The sequence below is a fragment of the Cetorhinus maximus genome, chromosome 20 (assembly GCF_964194155.1).
Source record: "Cetorhinus maximus chromosome 20, sCetMax3.hap1.1, whole genome shotgun sequence".
NCBI classification, from domain to species: Eukaryota; Metazoa; Chordata; class Chondrichthyes; order Lamniformes; family Cetorhinidae; genus Cetorhinus; species Cetorhinus maximus.
In genome coordinates this window covers 57,009,941-57,031,408 of record NC_135898.1, presented here as the reverse complement: position 1 = coordinate 57,031,408, position 21,468 = coordinate 57,009,941, and the positions used below count along the sequence as shown (strand labels likewise).

General features: G+C 37.7%; 1 protein-coding gene and 1 long non-coding RNA gene across 2 annotated transcripts in view; one reads left to right on the top strand and one right to left on the bottom strand.

Annotated features, from left to right (window-relative positions):
• Positions 1 to 21,468, bottom strand: part of LOC144694402 (uncharacterized) — a 1,120,079-nt gene that overhangs the window by 425,407 nt on the left and 673,204 nt on the right. The window lies entirely within an intron of this gene.
• Positions 76 to 12,534, top strand: LOC144694399 (thioredoxin-dependent peroxide reductase, mitochondrial-like). Its single transcript, XM_078564756.1, has 7 exons — positions 76 to 214; positions 855 to 981; positions 3,134 to 3,275; positions 5,272 to 5,407; positions 5,887 to 5,990; positions 9,620 to 9,785; positions 12,044 to 12,534. The coding sequence occupies exons 1-7, from the start codon at positions 161 to 163 to the stop codon at positions 12,095 to 12,097; spliced, it is 783 nt and encodes a 260-aa protein (XP_078420882.1). The 5' UTR covers positions 76 to 160; the 3' UTR covers positions 12,098 to 12,534.

Genomic DNA, 21,468 nt, shown 5'->3' with positions numbered 1-21,468 from the left:
TCTAATTATTCCTGTCTCTCGTTTATAATTAGTTTGTTTACCGCAGTCGCGTTTGTTATCTGAGAAAAGTGGCGTTTGTGATTTTTGTTTTGATTATTGAAGCTGGTGTCTGGAGTCGGACCCAGTGTCGCGAGGGAGGCGGCTCCGTCCGGGCAGCAAGATGGCGGCGGCGGCGGCGGCTCTGCTGAGGACAGGAGGAGCTTTCTGTTCATTTGTAATTATGTCGCCTTTTACTTTATCCGGGCTATGGTGAATTCACGGCTCTACCTGGAATGTTGCTGCTTGCGAATGATAATTTGAATCAGAGCAGGCTGTTGTCTGTATTTAAAATTTGCAGCTGCTTGACACTTTCCGAATGTGAGAATTAAACGAACTCCGGGAGGAGAAGCGGCTCCCCGCCCTCTGCACGGACTTTTAATTAACGCGACTGCCGTGTTTTTAAGCCTGTTATAGTGTTGTGAACATAGGGGTTGGGGGGGTGGGGGGGTGGAGAGGAGGCTTTACCACGAGTGAGATAGATTTCTCCCCAAACTCCTTCAATCACGTGGCGATGTGGCTCGGTGTTTTAGCATCAGGCGAGGTCACAGTTTTTAAAAATCTGAATCTGCCAAACATTCGTTTCTGCCACAGAGCTGCTGAAGGTCAAGGCTGTTTCTTCCATTCTCCTGCTTTTTATTTGGCAAGTTAAATGCTTTAAAGTGGTTGGAATTCCGATCATTTATTGCGTTGCATTTCACCTGTTTAGGAGCCACGTTGTTGATCTTTACGTCTGCAGCAAATTTAGACTGTGTTGCGACTAAGCGTTCATTCAGTAGGAGTGATTTATTATCTCTCTTGCTTCTATTGCTTTGCAGCTTTACCGAGCATGTTTACACACCAGGGGAGTTCCTGCAGCTCTCCGATTGCACTGTCTTCAGAAAAATGCAGCAAACTGGAGGATTTCAACCTCTCTCATAAATCATAAACGCAGCTTCAGCACAAGTAAGTGTCCTGGGAAACTGGCATGCTCTGACGGATCTCATAACTATTTTGACTGAAAACATTAAACGGAATACAGCCTCTTCAGAGAGACCCAGGGTTAGAGGTTAGAAGCAGAAACGAGGCTTGGGTGATTCTTACATCCAAACCTGTCACCACTTTCCCTCTAATTTTAACATAGTCTGAAATGTGTTTCAGGAGGAGCACCTTTGGGCAATTTTCTAAAATTGCTCAGGTAATACAAGTAAGAATTTTCAAACAGATCAATGGTGCAACAAACAATACAGATCTATACTACAGGGAGACAGCGGCGCAGTGATAATGTCAGTAGCCTTATTCAGAAGCCCAGGCTAATTATCTGGGGTCTTGATTCCACCATGGCAGCTGTGGAATTTGAATTCAATTAATAATAAAAATATGGAATTTAAAGCTAGTCTCAGTAACGGTGACCATGAAACCATTGCCGATTGTCGTAAAAACCCGCTTGGTTCACTAATGTCCTTAAGGGAAGGAAATCTCCCATCCTTACCTTGTCTGACTTACACATGACTCCAGACCCACAGCAATGTGCTTGACTCATGACTGTCCTCTGCAATGGCCTAGCAAGCCACTGAGTTGTACCAAACTGCTAGCACTGTGGGTGTACCTGCACTAGATGGACCGGAATGGTTCAAGAAGACAGCTTAGTATCACTTTCTCAAGGGCAATTGGGATTGGACAACAAATGTTCACCTTGCCAGCAATGCCCACATGCCATGAAAAAAAATTAAAAATCTTCCAGAAGAAGCAACATGAGAAAAAAAAACTGGCCAATTTGGGAAGAAACTCTGGGTGATTCCTCTTGACTACAAGGCAATCAAACAAGCTGCAGTAGAGCATGGTAACTCGAGTCTTTCTGTTGTCAGCTGTTTACTTTTAGTTTAGCTGTTTACTTTTAGTTTAAAAGTTTACTTTTTATGTCCTGAAATGTCGACGTCCCCTTAACATGTAATCTAGCTTTTTGCCCATGTATTTTATACAGATGCCCTAATTTCTCTGAACCCTATCCATTTTCAAATAATCTTTTCAACTAGACAGAACCCATTTCCTTCATCATTTTTAAACTTAAATCATATCTCCTCTAAGCCTGAGTTTCTCTAATGACTATCATTGTGGTTGCCCTCCTGAATTGCGGTTGCCCTCCTGAATTGTCTGCAACATCTTAATCTCCTGATATACATGGGGATCAAAACTGAACACAATTCTAAGTGCAGCTGTGCATAGTCTAATTGCAGTAACCTTACATTTTATATTATTCTGTCTTAACAATACAAACTGTGTTTGCCTTCTCAGTGGCCTTGTATATACTTCATGGTTTATCAACTATGACTGGAGATCCCTCTTCTGTTCGGAAATATAAATGAAAAAAATGCTGCTTTGCTTTTGGCTTTTGTTTAACTGCCAGTACAATTCTACCTGCTCTGAATGCTAGCAACCAGGACTCTTGAGTGTGCTTTTAAGAATATGTCCTAAGCTGTGCTTTTTTGCATTTTGTACAGAAGGGGAAGCACAACTTCGACCTGCTTTCTTATACTATTCCCAGTATCATACTGTGTGAAATTAGTAAATGCAATATAACTGAATCTACAGTGAGTTCTTAATATGATGCACCTTAGGTTTTATTTAATCTGTTTGCCAGTCTTCCATAAAGGGGATTTTCAATGCTGAAATATTGTTTCTGATTTGTCCAAAAAAACTTTTATTGATTAGTTAAGTGGTACTTCGAATGCATTCCAGCCTAATTTATTGCAAAATGGCAGCTTCCTGAATGAACAGGATCTTGAGGGTATAGTAAAATACTATGTTCCGTATGTTTTGTATTTTACCATTCCATTAAAAAAATCCTCTAGTCAATTTGTAAAATATTAATTACATTTTGTTAGGGTACTTAATCTCTCTGACCTTTGGTTATTTTTTTCTCCCCGAGGATCTTATTTTAATATGTCTACATAGAATGCAAATTGAAGTTTCTGTGTAACAGTGTTAAAAATATTAATTGTGTAGGCAGACTGAAGGAAAATGAATATTCAGAAATTGTTCCATTCATGAAAATATCTGTGTGTGTGGTTGTGGGATTAGTAGAAAGTAATAGATAATTGGTGCTTGTGTCTTTCAGCTTATTCAAACTTTACTCCTGCTGTTACCCAATCTGCTCCATTTTTCAAGGGTACTGCTGTAGTCAGTGGTGAGTTCAAAGAGATCAATTTGGATGACTACAAGGGAAAATATCTGGTCATTTTCTTCTATCCTCTGGATTTGTAAGTAATCTTGGCACTTGCAATTTGCTTAAAGCTTGAACGTAAGAGAGAAATTTTTAATGTATTTTTTTGCCAAATTTCACACTGATTATGCAGCTTTCAAAATTCTTCTTTTGATCACTCTTGCAAGAGCAATTCTAATGCATACAAACAATATATTGTTGCAAGTATTTTCTGAGCAAAGTTTAAAAAAAAAACTTCAGATAGAAATTATCCTGCTCAGTATTGAGGAGGAGGAGGAGGAGGCCCTGCACATCTTAAGTTGTGTTATCAGCTATGAAAATATTAAGCCAAGCGATGGGTGGAGTATATCTTTTGGGGAACAAATACTGTTGTGCCCCCATATCTTGATTGCTCACTGTATTCTGTGGGTGTGTAGGTTTCATCAATGATTTTAACTTGTATATGGATTTTTTTTTTTTTAGCTGTTGCTTTTACTTTTCTCTGCTTCTACTTTGTTTTGTTTGCTCTGATCTTTAACTTTGTTTTCTATTATTCTGAATCCCCACCCTATCAACAATAATGCATGGCTACTCTTCTTTCAGATTTCCTGGTTTAAGGCTGCATTGTAAGGATTGAAGGACAGGTTTTATAGTTTCTAGTGTGTGCCACTGCCATGCCTTATTCAATGTAGCATTTGAAAAATAAGGGGTTTTAGTTTCTTGTGCAAAGTTAAATACATTTAACCACTATTTAAGATATGCAGAGTTACTGGTTTATTACATACTCTGTGGTTTGTCCCTTAGCATCTTGTTGTACAATATTTGGGAAGGGGGAACCATAAATGCTGTGTGAAAAATAATCAGATAGCTACAGGTGACTTTTAGAATGTTGGTAATGTTACAGTGCTTTCCAATTTTTTGCTTTTTTTTCTCAATTATTGTTCACACTTGAATCATCATAAAGACTTCCTCACATTAAAAATTTGGGATACTTTTGAAAATGAACCTGCTGAGAACTCTGCATGTGTGCTTTCAAAACAGCTTTTAGATTGTTTAACCCAGTTGACTAAATAACTCCCTTTCGATGGCCACTAGGTTTAAAATTTGAACAGCATTTCTTTGTTCTGGGGTAAAGCGATAACTCAAAAATGTGAGCCCTTCTATTAATATTGGTGCACTAATATTCCTAAAGTTGCAATTTTAATGCTGTATTAAATACACAAATCTTTAAGGATAATAAATGCAAACAAGTTAGTTAAATCCTTAAAGTGGAACATGAAAATTCTGGAAAGTACCCATATGTGTAGCTCCTAAAGAACATTTAGGGAGTTGTTAAGATATCTGGGTAGTTTACATTCCCTCATTCTCAGTCCCCATTTTCACTCAAGATCACAGTTTTATAGGAATAAGTGTAGGCTTTTTAGACCTTCAAGCCTATTCCAACATTCAGTGAGATCATGGCTGCTCTGTGACCCAGCTCCGTATATCTGTCTTTGTTCTATATCCCTCAGTGCCTTTGGTAACAAACGATCTAGCATCAATTTCCAATTGCAGAAGAAATTTCTAATACTCTACCATTCTTTGAATACTCTAATTTTTAGCCTATGCCTCCTAATCTGTTCCCATAATATCTTGCAAACCCAAGTTCTAGAAAATACAACCATAATTGCCTCTCCTTGTAATTTAACCTCTGGAGTCCAGGTATCATTCTGGTAAGTCTATGCTGCACTCTCAAGGCCAGTATATTTTTCCTAAGATATGGTGCCCAAACCTGCTGACAGTGCTCTGGGTATGGTCTAACCGGAGCTTTGTATAGTTGTAGCATAACGTTTTGTATTCTAGTCCTCTGGATAAAAAGGCCAGCCTTTTTTTAACCTTTATAATTTATTTTCTGTGCCTACCCATGATATTTAATCTATCTGAATGGACTGTCAAATCCCCTAATGGATTTTCTTTTAATCAGGTTTTATTTTTCACTCTTCTGGTTATTATTAGTTTAAAAACAGGTTGTGAGATTTAACAAATCAGTTTTTAAAAAAAATTTCTTTTCCCAGCACCTTTGTTTGTCCGACTGAGATTGTTGCATTTAGCAACAGAGCAAGTGAGTTCCATGATGTAAACTGTGAAGTAATTGGTGTGTCTGTAGACTCTCATTTCTCCCATCTTGCCTGGATCAACATGCCAAGAAAGGTATGGAAATAAACGTGAAGATTTTTAAAAACCTGTGTCTTTGTGGTTTGTCTTTTAGAAAAATTGGGATTCCAGTTAGGTTTGGGTGCAATAGTTCTATGAATTTGTTTTGAAGAAGGTAACTATTGCTGTTTTAATCCTTCAGAATTTCAAATTAGAGTGCTGCAAATAAAGGAGTGTCTTATCAAACACTAACAACAAAAACAGAATATTTTAGATGGTTATAGAGAAGTTATGGAAATATAAGAAGTTAAGATCCATAGAACATGACTTTGTTCATGATCAACTTTTGGAGTGGAAGCAAATTTGGATTTTTTTAATTGTATAAGTGGGCACAGAAATCATCAGAAGTTCTCAAAAGATTATTTCTGCTTTGTATAACGTTTTTTAAAAGTATATTTCAACATCTGGGAGTCATTTTTCTTTTACATGCAAAATCTTTTAATTGAATTTAGTCTATGTTCTTTCTTGCGTTTCAGAGTGGGGGTCTCGGGCATATGAATATACCATTGTTGTCTGATTTAACAAAGCAGATCTCTCGGGATTATGGAGTGTTGATGGAAAACTCTGGTATTGCTCTAAGGTAAGAGGTTCTGTGTTATAAAAAAAAATGTGAATTGTGCATTGTTGCAAGTTAGGCAAAGTTGAAATAGTGGTCTAACATCAGTGGTAGTAGGATTATGTTATACTAATTAGATCCGGGTCGGGATTGAGGACACTTTTATACATCTTAAAATGTATCAACAAGGATGCTGGACTTCAGTTTTTAATGTTGAAATGATTGGGAATGTAGAATACATTTTCCAAAACATGGTAAAAATCCTGTAGTTCTGTAAAATAAAATTAGAACTTGATTTCTTTTGTCAGCATATCTACAGTGGCCATAATGATAAATGTTAAGAATCCCTCCTCCCCCACCAGTGCCATGTGGTAATAATGCAATTAGTTTTATTCAAACACCTTAAATTAGTTGCCTGCAAATGGATCAAAAAGTAATGACATCCTTCAAACTTCTCAAGCTATCTTCAAGGTATGCTTGGATATTATAAAAAGTATTTATTTTGGCCTGGATCTTGCAGTCAGCAGGGAAGTGACGATGCTTGCCATTCACCTTGAGCTACCTACAAACATGTAATGAGCTCTGTAGCATGGATTTTCCCTTTCAAGATGTTAATTTCATTCTGGTGCCAGTTATAAGGAATATCTGGCATCCAGCAACAGTGATGTCATCAAGCAGGCTAAACAGCCAATCACATTGAAGAATTCTTATAGCAAATTATATAATTTTTACAGAAAACAAAATAAATATTGGACATGGGATTAAGGTAGAAACTGATATATAATAAATTATTATAAAATTAAAAATCTATAGAATTGCTACCACGACTGGAGAAATTGGACATTCCACAAATACAAAATTAGTTTTTCAGAGCCAGAGGGGTCGATCAGAAGTATTTATAACCATGTGCTGTTTAAAAATCCAGTTGCACTTCATTCCACAAGGCATAATCTTTTTTTAAGTGGTTTTATGGCACCAATAATAGCCTTAAAAAGTGAACTTTATGGCAATTCAGTGATGTCTAGATGATTTTCACCTGCAAAAGCATCACCCTGTGGAGGAGGAAGGAATCACTGATAGCAACTTCTGGTTTTTCACGTTGAACTGTGCATTTGTAGATGTCACTGTTAGTTTCATCGACTAATGACGGTGAAAGCTATTGCTGACATTCCAACTGCAAAATCCAGGCCAACATATCGTTGTTTATAAATTTAAGTAGTACTTTGGGATTGCTAACATCAAAATGTTTTCCAGAAATCCAGTTTGCATTCTGTGAATCTGGCAACAACGTCTGTTGCAAAGATCTTCAATGCAGTACTAAGCGAGTGTGCTGCATTTTTGAAGGTGCTATCCTTTAGATGAAAGGTTAATCCCGTGATTTCAGTAGAGAGAACATATTTTATGATTTTCTTCTCTCAACCAACACCATCAGAAATAGATCATCTTGATGTGTATTCATGTTATTTGTAGAGTTTTGCTGTATGCAAATTGTTTATAAATTTGTCTCCATAATTACATTTCAAAAGTGATCTGCTGGTTGTAAAGGGCATTGGGATTTCCTGACGATATGAAAGGCACTATATAAATCAAGATTTTTTTTTGTTTCTTCTCCATATGTAAATTAAAAGTTTGACAAATTTTGAACTTGTAAATTTTTTTGCTTGCCGGCTGAGACGGAAGCCTCTGACTCAAGTAGATCTGCAGTCTTTCTTCGCATCTTCACAAACTGTTAGAACGTTTGCATTCTTACTAGTTACATAGTACGTTAGAAATTTGTGCGGTAAAATTAGTAGAACTTTTAACTGGCTCTTATTTCTGGACTGCCAAAATTGTACTTTTTTTTTATTAGTGTTCTGTTCCTACCTGAAATTAAAAGGCCAGTTCTCACTTTTGCACATTATAATTTTACTCCATTCAAGTAGGTGAAAAATCCAGCCTTTTTTGTACACATACCTCAGAATTAATGCTTCGTGGCTATTTTCAATGGAGCAGTGACAAAGAAAAGAGAGCCCCTGCATTTATATAGTGCCTTTCACATTCACCCGTTGTGCAGCACTCAGCCGTCATTGCTTGGAAGTGTTCATTTGGATTCTGCACAGGCAAGAGTGCTACCGTTAAGGTAAGGTTTATATCGGAGAGTACAACTGAGTGCACAAATTACTTATGCTCATGACTGTGAGGCACACAGGCAAGATTTTTCCTCCCCCTTCCATTGCCGCAATTAACTCTTGAACCACTCAAACAATCGAGGACAGTTTTTAACTGAGATTGAATTAGTGCAGCAGTACAACAAAGGTGAGAAAAGGAGGGTCAGTTCACCAGTGAAAAAGGCTGTGGAGGATAGGTTTTGCTAACAAGAGTGGCCTTCAGGTGCAGTTATGAATATGCAAAGTTTTAGGACAGTGAGGGAAAGTGTAGAGATGCACCTGAGTCCCAGAAATCAGGAGGAATGCAGCCAAGTCTCAGATGTGCTACACCTAGAGCCATTTAGACACAAGAGTTTTTGCAGGCTTAGAGCAGTTTTTGAATTAGGATGGGTTTAGTAGAGTAGATGGGGAGAAACTTCCACTGGCAGGATGGTCTGTAATCGAGGATGCAGACTTGAGATAACTGGCAAAATACGTAGATGGGAGATGAAAATTTTTGTATTCAGTAAGTTATAATCAATAGCTCTTTTGAAGTGCTGGTACAGGCATATTGGGCTGAATGGCTCCTGTTGTGCCCTATGATTCTATTAATTCACTGCTGCTGTTCCTGAGATAAAAGCTGCAGGAGCAAACAAAAAGCACCTCCTGTTGCCCCTCAAAAGGGGGACATCTAAAAAAGAATTATATTCTCAGGCTATGGATCACCCCTTGATACAAGGTCTTCTAGAGCCTGTTTAGGAACATTGAATGTGTCTTTAAAGTCAATTTGTGTCTGTATTTGTAATTTAGGGTGAAAATGAGGTGATTTCTGCTACATTTCTCAAAAGTTAATGGTCAAAAATTGCTTACTGAAGTAACCAGTGGTTATTCTCATCAGTTCCTCTCCCTATTGCCACATCTTGTGTATCTGTGGTATTTGTGTGATACGCTTACATCGTTAAGAATGGTTACCAAGCTCTTTATCCTTCTTGCAAAGGGAGAATGTGTTCATGTGTCATCATTTAACCTTGCCAGTTGCAGAGTGAAACAAAAGTACACCTCAACCAATGACTTTGAATATCTTTAACTTTCTTTATCAGTCATTCTATGACTTGATGTTGCCAGCATTTCCTCTTTGTACTATATTACAGGCAGCTTTTTTCTCCAAAAAGACCATTCATTCACTTCACTTATAGCACCTAAACCACATGTAGAAGATTTAATTTATCCAGTTTGGAATAAGGTTTGAACTCCAGATTCAGAAATAAAACAACCATGTGCCAGCACTTTTATCTGCCTAATTCCCTACTTTCTCCTCAGTTTTGAACATTAATGCCTTTTCCCCACCACTGAAACACTTGAAGCATGTTTTTAACTGTGTTTTTCAATTTAAGTATGCTTGAATGTAACAAATTTCAATTTTTTTACATTATAAACTTGAAATATGTTTTATGAATTACTTGCCATGTAATTGACAAAATTATATTTTCTAATTTTCTCACTTTTAAAATGTTCTAAATTTACAAGAGGTCTTTTCATCATTGACACTAATGGCATTATCAAGCACATCGGCATCAATGATCTGCCTGTAGGTCGCAGTGCTGACGAGACCCTACGCTTAGTTAAGGCCTTCCAGTTTGTGGAAACCCATGGAGAGGTTTGCCCAGCTGAGTGGACACCTGAATCTCCAACGGTTTGTAAAATTTATAGCAATTTAATGAAATGATGTTGCTTGTTTTTATTGTTTTTTAACTTTGTGAAAACTAAACCATGCCAATTCTGTTGCAAAATGATTCAAACATAATATTTTCTTATTACTTCAAATGAATGTCTACATTTGAAGTCTTTTAAATTCAGGCTAGCGGAGTTTGAAGATGTGTTTTAATACAATCCCACTAAACACTGACATCATCTGTTCTTCCTGCTCCCAGCAGAATAAAGATGCATTCCCTCTTCTTCACGCAACACTCCACTTCCCAGTAAATACAATTGACCTATTTCTCTCTCCATTTTTCCATTTCTCCTCAACAGTTCCTCTGTTACCCACTTTAAATGTTTTCTCTGGCTGCCCACTCAAAACTGAGAGAATTTTTTTCTTTATCTCTACTCTGTTTTAATTTTGTACATTTATATCCACTCAACTTAGAGCCCAAGCATCTTGTTTTCTATTCTTTCCTTCATTTCCCACAACAGTACTTTGTTAATCCAATGCTGAAATAAATAATCACAGCTTACTCATCATTGACTGCTGTGTGTTTTACTGCTTCATGCCCTCTCATCCTTCACTTCCTTTTTCCTTTCTATTGTTTTTCTCTAATTCCTTCGCATTCTCTTCCCCCCTCCACCCACCACCTTTTTTATCCCCCCCTCTTCTGTTTGTTTCTGCAATACTATACAAGTTCCACAGATCATGAGAGGCATGTTAATGTTATATTGGGAGACTGGAGGAGGAAGAACTAGATAATGGAAAAACACCAATAAGTTGTGAATGTGTGGGTCATGGCAAATCAGATCAAATAGTCTCTTCTGGACATGCTAGTTTGAATTTGTGTCTGGATGTAGATGAGCAAGTCCTCCATACAAAGGCTCCTCATCGTGTTCAGGAGAGATTGAGGAATAAACACGATTTCTGAAAGCTCATTTTACAAAAAAAAAAGTGCCTGCTGGGTATTGAGTTGCTAGTGGACAAATTTAATACAATTTTTTTTTCTCTGTTGAGTGTGTATCCATAGCCCAAAATGAAGAGTTGTGTGTTGATATGTATGTATTACTCAGAGGGAAGGAGGAAACCGACTTGGAACCAAATTTCTCCATAAATTTTAAATGCTTTTATTAATCTAATTTTATAATTAATAATGCTATAATGGTAGCTTTCAAACTGTCAAATTAGGGAATTTTTTTAGTACAGTGAAATTGGACTGAGAGAAGGTTGAAATTGGATAAAAGTGTTTATAATCATATGGCTTGAAAACAAACAATTGAAAACAAAAAAAAAGCAATCTTCAAGCTACTTACTTGATGAGAAATAGCTGACATACTTGATGATCATAACCTACATGATGATTATGATGAACACTAAGCACTTTCTTCCAATGTACATTTTGTTTCAATTAGTCTCAATGTTTGTATATTGGCGTTAGTAAAATTAAATGCCCCATGTTCTTTCAGAAGACTGTATGGTGTTTCATCTTAAACAAAATAGTTATGTGAAGTAGAATGGGAAGAGGCTCATGTGCAACATAAACTTTGGCATTGATCATTTGGACAGCATAGCCTGTTTCTGTGCTGTAAAGTCTATGTAATTCAGTGTATAATGTGCCCCTGGCAACACTAATCTGTAGTTCATGACTTTTTAAAGTTCAATAAATAAGGTTAAACATAAAATTATAGGCAAAAGTAACAATCAACTAGTCAGACCCTGGTGCTATTGAGTATGCTACCTCACTTAGCTGATAAACAGGTATTCCGTATAACTTAGAATATGAACAATTAAGCCTAGGCTGCTCCCTCAATTTTCAGTCATCTGGAAAGTCATTTGGCACCCCAGCATGACATTTTGGTTGACATAAGCAACTCTGTATGGATTGGGGGATTGAAGCTATTTTATATAGGCCATGTGTTGGGATTGTATTTTGCTGCATCGTTGTTGCTGTTAGCTTGACTAATTTACATAGACATTTTCAATTCCCTTCCCCGCCACTGTTCTGATTTTGACTAGAATTTAGATTGCAGTTGTAACTTCTAGGTTAAGTAAGGTGAATATAACAGCTTTCTGTATGTTATAAATGACATAATTAATAAAATGTTTCTAAACCACTTGAACTTTCTAACTTCCCAAGCGTGGACTATACCCTGTAACATTCCTAGAGTTAGTCAACCTTTAACACTATTATTTCTGAAGCATATTTCACCTACAAGTGTAATAATTCCGTTTGTGATTTTATTTTACAGATCAAGCCTTCTCCAGAAGCTTCGAAGGAGTACTTTGCAAAGGTCAACGAGTAGCGTCTAATTTGTATACTTATTACTTTGTTTGTTTTGGACTATTTGGAATAAGTACTTAGAGGTGAATGTTTTCTTTACCTAATAATGTTGGATGTCAGACTAAAGTTCACCAGGCCTAAGCTACTAAATTTGAATGTTTGTCCAATGAATTGTATCGATCAAATGAAGATGGATGCTATACTACTGAATGCTCATTCATTGTTTAAAAATATATATACCCTGAAGCAAGCCAGAAGAATAAGATCTGGCAAAAAATCGTGACCAATTAAAATTGAGGTAGTAGCTAACCATGTACTAGAAGCTGAATTGAAAGTCTACTTAAGTGACATCTTTTAAAATTAAGTTTATTGTTTAAATGATAATTACTTCAACTATTTTTAAATATATGGTTATCAAATATACACATATACACTTCTAAATAAATGTATGAATGCTTATGTTTATTGTCCTCTAATTTCTTTCCAGCTGCTACAATGTTCAGGAGTGTGTTACATTTCTGAAATTCAGACTAAACCTTGTTTTAGTTAATACTAGAGAAACTGATTGCAGAATTGTAAGAACTGCTTGAGTTGTACTTGAGGGTTATATTTGGCATTGGATTTCCCACAGGATGGCTGCTGTAAAATGGTTATAACACGGAATTCAGCTCGTCATGTCCGTGCCGCCTCTCTACAAGACTAAATCCACTAGTCCCACTCCCCAGCCCTTACCCTGTAGCCCTGCAAATGTTTTCTCTTCAGGTGTTTATCTCATTGTCTTTTGAAAACCACTATTGCATCTGTCTCCAACACACACTCAGGCAGTGCATTCCAGATCCTGGCCACTCATTGTATCTTTTTAAAAAAGTTTTTCCATATATCACCATTGGTTCTTTTGTCATTCAACTTATGTCAGTGCCCCTGGTTCTTGCTTCTTCCACTAATGGAAGGAGTTTTTCTCTTATCTACTCTCTCTGGACCCCTCATGATTTTGAGCACCTCTGCAAAATCTGCTCTCAACCTTCCCTTTTCTAGCTTTCATCCACAAAACTCATATCCCTCATCCCTGAAATGTTCTCATAAATCCTGTAGGCACCTTGCTCAGTGCCTTCACCTCCTTGCTAAAGTGTTGTGACCAGAATTGTACACAGTACTCCAGTTGAGGCGGAACCATTATTTTATAGTTTGCCATATTTTCCTTTCTTTTGTACTTTATACCTTTGTTTATAAAGCCCAGAACCTCAATGTCTTTTTGAACCACTTTCTCAACCTTTCTTGCCACCTTCAATGATTTGTGCACATGTAGCCCAGGACTCTTGTGAGAATGCACCTCAATTGTACCTGAACCATGTTTTTAAAAGCAGCCTGTTGCTGTTAAACAGTTTTGCCTGCCAGTCTTTGATTCTAACTCACCTGGGCCAGATCTGTTCTCACGCCACTGAAATTGGCCCTCCTCCAGTTAAGTATTTTTACTCTGGATTGCTTCTTGTTCTATCTTTCCACTTGCCACACCAGTTCACTAGAGGTGCTTTTCTGAGTTCAGGACTTAGGTGATCTATTGGGATAACAGTGAGCTTTCTTCTCTGAATTTTAATTTAGACAGTACCTGAACTGGGCGTACTCCATGTTGACAGCACAAAGGGGATGAAGCTTCATTTTTCTGTACATCATAGAGAAGTTCTAGAAGTCATGACCTTGATCTGAGTTCATTTTTTTTAAGCATAGTCCCCTCTACCAAGGCATTGCAAGTTTTCACAGGAGTGTGTAATGGAATATTTTTGAAGAACAAGTGCTGGAGATACAATAGGAACATTGGCTTCATAGTAATTCCTAATAACAGGCGTGAGAAGTGAACTGGAGAAAGCAATCATCTTCTGTGTTTTTCAAATTTAATTTAATTGCCAGCCTTTTAGACACAATACGATATTGCAAGGAGAATGTTCTCATCATGTCAAATGAAGCACGGCTCATTTTGGCTGTTTTCCCTGTCTGTGAGGAAGATGACGTTTCTTATATATGCACACAACCAGGCCCTGAAGCAACCACTCTTGATTAATCTCTCTCTTGGGTGAAGCATTATAAGTTCCAGATGTGATGTTAATACTCATTCTTAAAGAAAAAATAAGTTTAAACATTTAAATTAATCTTGTGTTATTTTTAAGACGCTGACCCCTGTAATATTTTGTAAATGTAGCTAACCCACAGTTAAGTACTTCAGTATAAGGAAAACCTTTGATTTAAGATATAGTCTGGAAGTTCTTGTCAAAAATCATTTTGTAAATCATATAATTAGTTTTTTGCTGTATTGCAAACTATAAACTTTAAAGGCTAGGTCTCAAGCACGGGTAGAGGCAGATTTTGCCTTCTAAGATATCAAAATGGTTTATATTTTCAAAAGTGCTGAGTCATCGGGGAATAACATATCACAATCTACTTGCAAGTTAAATATAGTACCAAATGTATGATATAATTAGTTCTTTCCATCTAAAGTAACCCTCATGATGAAATACAAGTGTTTATCAATCATGGTCTTTTGAAGCAGAAAGTCATTGAATAATTGAGTTGTACCCATCTAATTATCCCCTTTATTACCCCTAAGATATCTTTATAATGTGATAACCATGAGCATTTTTAGATGCCATCAAGTTCTTTTTTCCGTTTTGAAACTTCTTGAAGTTTCCTGTCAACCACCTGCCAGGGTACTTTGTTCCATGTATTGCTTGCTTTTATTTCTAAAGAAATTCTATTAGAACTCCTGTGTACAGCCATTTGGGTCTCTGTGTTAAATTGGCACACTCAGTTCAGAAATTCTTACATGGAAAAATGGTTTCTCTTTCCAACAAATCATCCTTTCATAATAGTAAACTTCTATCAAAATGACTTCTCATACAAAGTTGGTTCTCTGCTCTGTCTTTTTGAAGTTTGACATTCTTCTAAATCTTTGCTAAACTCTTCAAATAAATGTAATATTACATCTGGAGTAAGAGGATTAAATTGGAGAATTAACGTGGTCTTTCAAAGGCTATGTACAATTTTTAAAGTTGTCTCCTGTTTGTTTGATTTTATCTGTTTGCTATCAAAGCCAATGTTTCCTTTCTTTATTTCCTCGGAACATTGGGCTGATCTGTCCACCAATTTCAAATTGGTTCTTCTGCTGTGATATCGAGAAAGTTCCCAATGAGTGCACAGGCCACATTACCAATTTTGTTAAATTGCACCACTTTGCCTTCACCTGCTTTAAACGTTGCTGCTGCAAATGTAGCATATTCAAATCATTGTGGTTTTGCACACTGGCCTTTGTTTGCCATTTTGGGTACCGTATACAAATTTAAACACTTTTTATTCCAGTCTCCTTAATTAATATAAATGATAAACAGCATGGTTCCAATACAAATTTTATGATATGCAGCTAAAAACTGACTTGCAGCTTGAGATCTTCTAATTTACAATGAATGCAGGACTTTATAAGACAAGTTATATTTTAAGCTGTCTTTTAATTTGAGAAACAATATCCTAGAATTAGAGATTGCATCAAATTGTGTTGAAATCTGCCTAGAGACAGAGGCCCAGGTTGAAACTCAGAGAAACTTGAGTGCTATTTTCCATACCCTGACAAAGAAGATGGGCAACTGGTCTGGTTGAACAGATGCCCAGGTTCTCAGTCAGTCAGACCTGAAGAGTGAGATCATAAACAGCGTTTACTGTAGGGCAATAGGGGAAAAGGCTGTTTTGTGTTAACCATCAAGTAGGATGCTGGTGAGAGCAAAGTTCCTTTTTGAAGTCATGGGACCTATGGAGATTTAAAGACTCAGGAGTAGCCAGAGGGTGCCTTGCTGCTGGAACTCAATTTGATTATGTTAAGGAGGATTGAGAGAAGGGACTTTTAAAAGGGCACTGGAAGACTCACCCTGGTGGAGCAGGGAGAAGAAAGCCTGTTGAATCACCAGGAGGAAGTTGGGACTTTATCAGAAGGGTACGTGCCTACTGAGAGCGTTGTAGGAACATGGGAACAGGAGTGGGCCGTTCAACCTGTTGAGCCTGCTCCATCATTCAATTAGATCATGGTTGATCATCCAGCTCAGCACCACTTCCTCACACTATCTCCACATCCCTTATGTCCTTAGACTCCAGAAATCTATTGATTTCTGTTTTGAACATGCTTAATGATTGCACTTCCACAGCCCTCTAGGGTAGTGTTATGACAGATGCAGTTGGTACAGCTGAGTTATTTAAAAATCCCAGAGGGAAACTTTAAACAACTGTCATAATCTATAATTTTTAAGTGTTATGTTTGAGATGTGACTCTAAATTCAGGAATCAGACCACCAATTCTTGAGGTTTTACATTAAACTAAATGAAACATTTTATTAATTTACACAGGTTAAAATATATATACACATGGCTACAAATTACTACCATCATAACTTATAAATTCCCAAATTAATCTCCCTTAAGGCAACAACAACACATGGACATAACCAGACATCAGGCAAAGCATTTTCACCTTACAGATTCAAAATGAGGTTCTTTTCACTTTGGTTCCTGTGGAGACAGTTGGAGGCTTACAGCTGCCTTTCGATCTCACATTGCCTCTGCCCTGCACGCACACAATGCTGAAGTTCTACCTACCACCGCCCATTGAATATAAATTCTCTTTGTATCACCAGCCTCTTCTAACAATAAAACCCCTTTCATAGTACTAATTTTATTAGTAATATAAACATATTGCTTGGTATCTGCTAGATAGGTGTTAGTTTTCACCCCACTTCTTGAATGGTCTATCTCACATACCAAAACTAGTACACATCAAAGCACCCAGACTAGCTGACTTTAATCCAATTAAGACACAGCCACAGACTAAACCTCTATTTTAAAAGAAAAATATTTTCCAAAATATTATATACATTAGCTTCATGACAGGTAGAGAATTCCAAAGATTCACCACCCTCTAAGTGAAGAAAGTCCTCCTCATCTCAGTCTTAAATGGCCTAGCCATTATCCTGCAATTATGTCCCCTGGTTTTAGATTCACCAGCTAGGAGAAATGTTATCTACAGCCATCCTGTCATGCCCTGTAAGAATTTTGTACGTTTCAATGAGGTCACCCATCATTCTTCAAAATGCTAGGGATTACAGACCCAGTCTCCCCAATCTCTCCTCACAAAACAATAACACCAACCAGGGATTCATCTGGTGAACCTCCGTGTACTCCCTCTATGGTAAGTATGTCCCTCCTTAGATAAGAGGACCAAAACTATACACAGCACTCCAGGTGAGGTTTCACCAAAGCTCTATAAAACTGCAACAAGACATCTTTACTCCTGTACTCAAATCCCCTTGCGGTTAAGGCCAACATACCATTTGCCTTTCTAATTGCTCGCTGTATCTGCAAGCCAACTTTTAGTTACTCATGAACAAGGACCCCAAGTTCCCTTTGGACACCCGCACTTTCCAACCTATCACCATTTAAGAAATATTCTACCCCTCTGTTTTTCTTACCAAAGTGAATAACTTCACACTTATGCACATTATATTCCATCTGCCATTTTCTAGCCCATTCACTTAGTCTGCCCAATTCTTCTTGCAGCCTCCTTGCACCTCCTCACAACTTACATTCCCACCCAGTTTGGTGTCACCAGCAAATTTGAAAATATTGCAATTGGTCCCCACATCCAAATAATTTGTATATATTATGAACAGCTGTGGACCCAGCAATGATCCTTGCAGTACCTGACTATTAACATCCTGCCATCCTGAGAATGATCAGTTTATCCCTACTCTCTGCTTTCTGTCTGTTAACCAATTCTCAATCTATACTAGTATATTTCCCCCAATCCCATGTGCTCTAATTTTATTTATTAACCTCCTGTGTTGTACCCTACAAACGCCTTCTGAAAATCCAAATACACCACATCCGCTGGTTTTCCTTTATCAATGCTACAAGTAATATCCTCAAAAAACTCCCAGCAAGTTTGTCAAACATGATTTCCCTTTCATAAATGCATGCTGACTCTGCCCAATTTTACCATTCTTTTCTAAATGTCCAGTTATCACATCCTTAATAATAAATTCTAACATTTTCCCTACTACTGACATCAAACTGACAGGTCTGTAGTTCTCCATTCTTCATCTTCCTTTTTAAATAGTGGGGTTACATTTGCCAATTTCCAATCCACAGGAAACTTTCCAGAATCTATAGAATTTTGAAAAGTAGCCACCAATGCATCCACTATATCTCTAGCCACCTCCTTCAACACTCTGGAATGAAGTTCATCTGGTCCAAGGGATTTATCAGCCTTCAACCAAGTTAACTTTTCAAGTACTACTTCTTTACTAATACTAATTTCTTTTAGTTCCTCAATTTCACAAGTCCCTTGGTCGCCTAGTCTTTCTGGGAGATTTTCTTTATCTTCTTCCATTAAGACATGCAAAGTAACTGTTTAGTGTCCCTGCCATTTCCCTGTTCTCCACTATAAATTCCCCTGTCCCCACCTATAATGGGCCCACATTTGTCCTAGCTAATCTTTTCCTTTTCACACACCTAAGGAAGATTTTACAGTCTGCCTTTATGTTCCTTGCTAGTTTGCATTCATATTTTCTTTTCCCTTTCTTAATCAGTTTCTTGGTCCTCCTTTGCTGGGTTCTAAATTGCTCCCAATCCTCAGGCTTACCACCTTTTCTGACATCCTCATAACCACTTCCTTTGAGCTAATGCAATCTTTAACTTCTTTTGTTAACCACGGTTGATTTACCTTTCCCTTTGGGTGTTTGTTCCCTGGACCGTGTAGTATTTCTTTAAATACTAGCCACTGCCTGTCTACTGTCAAATCTTTTTGTGTATTTTCCCAACCCACCACAGCCAATTTTCTCCTCATGCCTTCATAATTTCCTTCAGATTTAGACCCTAGTTTCAGAATGAACTATATTGCATTCAAACTTAATGCAAGATTTTATTATATTATGGTCACTATTTCCTAAAGGCTCCTTTACAGCAAGGCTATTAATTAGCCCTTTCTCATTACACAACACTAACTCCAAAATAACCCATTCTGTAGTTGGCTCCTCAATGTACTACTCCAGAAATCCATCTCGTATACACTTGAGGAATTCATCCTCCAGAGCATTAGTGCTGATTTGGTTAACCCAGTTTATGTATAAATTGAAGTCACCAATTATTACCATATTACCCACGTTACATGCATCTCTAATTTCTCTAATTTTTTTATCGTACCCGACATTAGCACATTTGTGTGATGTATAATCATGGCACGGGGTTTTTGATTGTGTTATTGGGGCGATGGGGAGGAGTACCTTTTATGTAGTTTAGTTTTTAGTTGTCTACTAAATTACATTTAGCCAATATTGATTTTTGTTACAGTAGAAGTCTTAAAACGTGAAATCTTATCATGCAATGTTTTCTGTTGGTCACTGGAAATTCTTATCTCTTATTCTTAACTCTTTTTACAAGTACTGGTCTCAACTACTCATTACTTTTTTCTTTCAACCGATCATTTTATCTAAATACAGTTCTTTCCCATGGTTTTAACTTGGTGCAATAGTCTCTCAAATGGAACAAAGTATTTTTAAGATCCAGGTAAATAACATTCGCTATCTTGTGTCCATAAATATCGACAGTTTGGGCACTGCCTCGCATTTCTAAAGCCTGACTAGGTACCTCATGTCAATCAATATATTGAACACTGTCCTTTGGCAAAGTTTCAAGTAATTTTCCCACAATCGTTGTGGCACACAGGTGTACAATTGAGGCCATTCACAGCACACTTTGATGATTTTCTATTTTTCTAGTTCTCTGGGATCTGCCCCAACTCCAGTGTACATTTCAAATACATAAGTGAATCCGTAATCACTGGCCCCAACTCCTTTAAAATCCTGAGTTTGAATTGTCAGAGCCAATTACTGTAATCCATTTAATATTTGTGCACATGATGGCAAAATTACTGCATGTAAATTCACCTTGAATATGTATCACTCACCATTTTTCCTAATGCTCTTCTAAGTTTTGAAATAACATTTTCCCTCCATATTTTAAGGCATAATTTATTCTGTTACTCTGTTCACTTGTAAGGCATTTGAAAACTTTACAGTTTGTCTTCATGTTTGAATCATAGACTCTGTCCATGCTGTAATATTCTATTTAGTTCATTGTGCTTGTGTGGGCAAGCTAAACTACCTGCTTTGTTCCATTTCCTCTGCCCTTTCCGTCACTGGAATTCATTGCCCATCCCTAATCACCCTTGAGAAGGTGGTGATGTGCTGCATTCCATGTGTAGCTACACCCATAGTGCTGTTAGGAAGGGAGTTCCAGGATTTTAACTGAGCCACAGTGAAGAAATGATGATATAGTTCCAAGTCAGAATGGTGTGTGACTGGGAGTGGGCTTGCAGGTGGTGGTGTTCCCATCCATCTGCTACCATTATCCTTCTAGGTGGTAGAGGTCGCAGGTTTGGAAGTGTGGCTCAGGCGGCTGGCGTGTGGATCAGATTGGTGCAAACAACACAGGGTTTGATCCCTGTTCTGGCTGGGGTGGATTCAGGGCCTGCCTCCTCGTTCTACCTGTGGTAGAAGTCATGGTGCTTGCTGTGGTTCAGATCTGTCTTCAGACAGAGAACAAAAGAAGAAGAACCTCTAGGGGGCGAGGGAGAACCCTCTTGAGGGTTTATTTGTGCAGGTACTGCAGTTACAGCAGACAGCAGATGCTGGCCATATCTGGCTCAATGATCTGTGGCTGTGGTTATTGGGAGGTACCTTGTGAAACCTAAACCAGCCAAAGGTCATCAAGGCAACAGTAATACTGCACAGTGAATTGTGGTATTGCTCTTGCTTGGTGGGTGCACTGAATTAGAGAGCAGGGAAGAGCCTGGGAAAGAAAGCACTAACCATGATCTGGTGATTGGCCTCATTAGCACATTTGTCCTATGCTTTCCATTCAGTGACTGAGTTAGCAGAAGAACATAGGTGCAGCAGTAGGCCATTCAGCCCGTCAAGCATGTCCATTTCCAATTTGTATCTTTTCCCTCTTATAATGTGCAGCTTTCACCCATAACAGAGTGGCGGAGGTATAAAGTAGAAGTTGGCAGGTATTTACACAAGTATGTCTGTGATAACATATATCTGCATTATCTTCAGTGAGTCCTTTATCTTTAAGAGTGACATTGAAACTTGAAACCAATTGTGGTTAGGCCAACGTTCAACCAGTCAGACAATTACATACACGTTGCCCCCAGCACCCAGGACCGTATGTAGACCAAAATTGGTGTTCACGAGTCTAAAGGCTTCCATTAAAGATAGCTAGCTCACTGTCTTCATCATTATCCCTCTCGTCATTTACATCAATGTGCAGCATCCTCTCCTGAACTTACTCTTGACGGGCAAT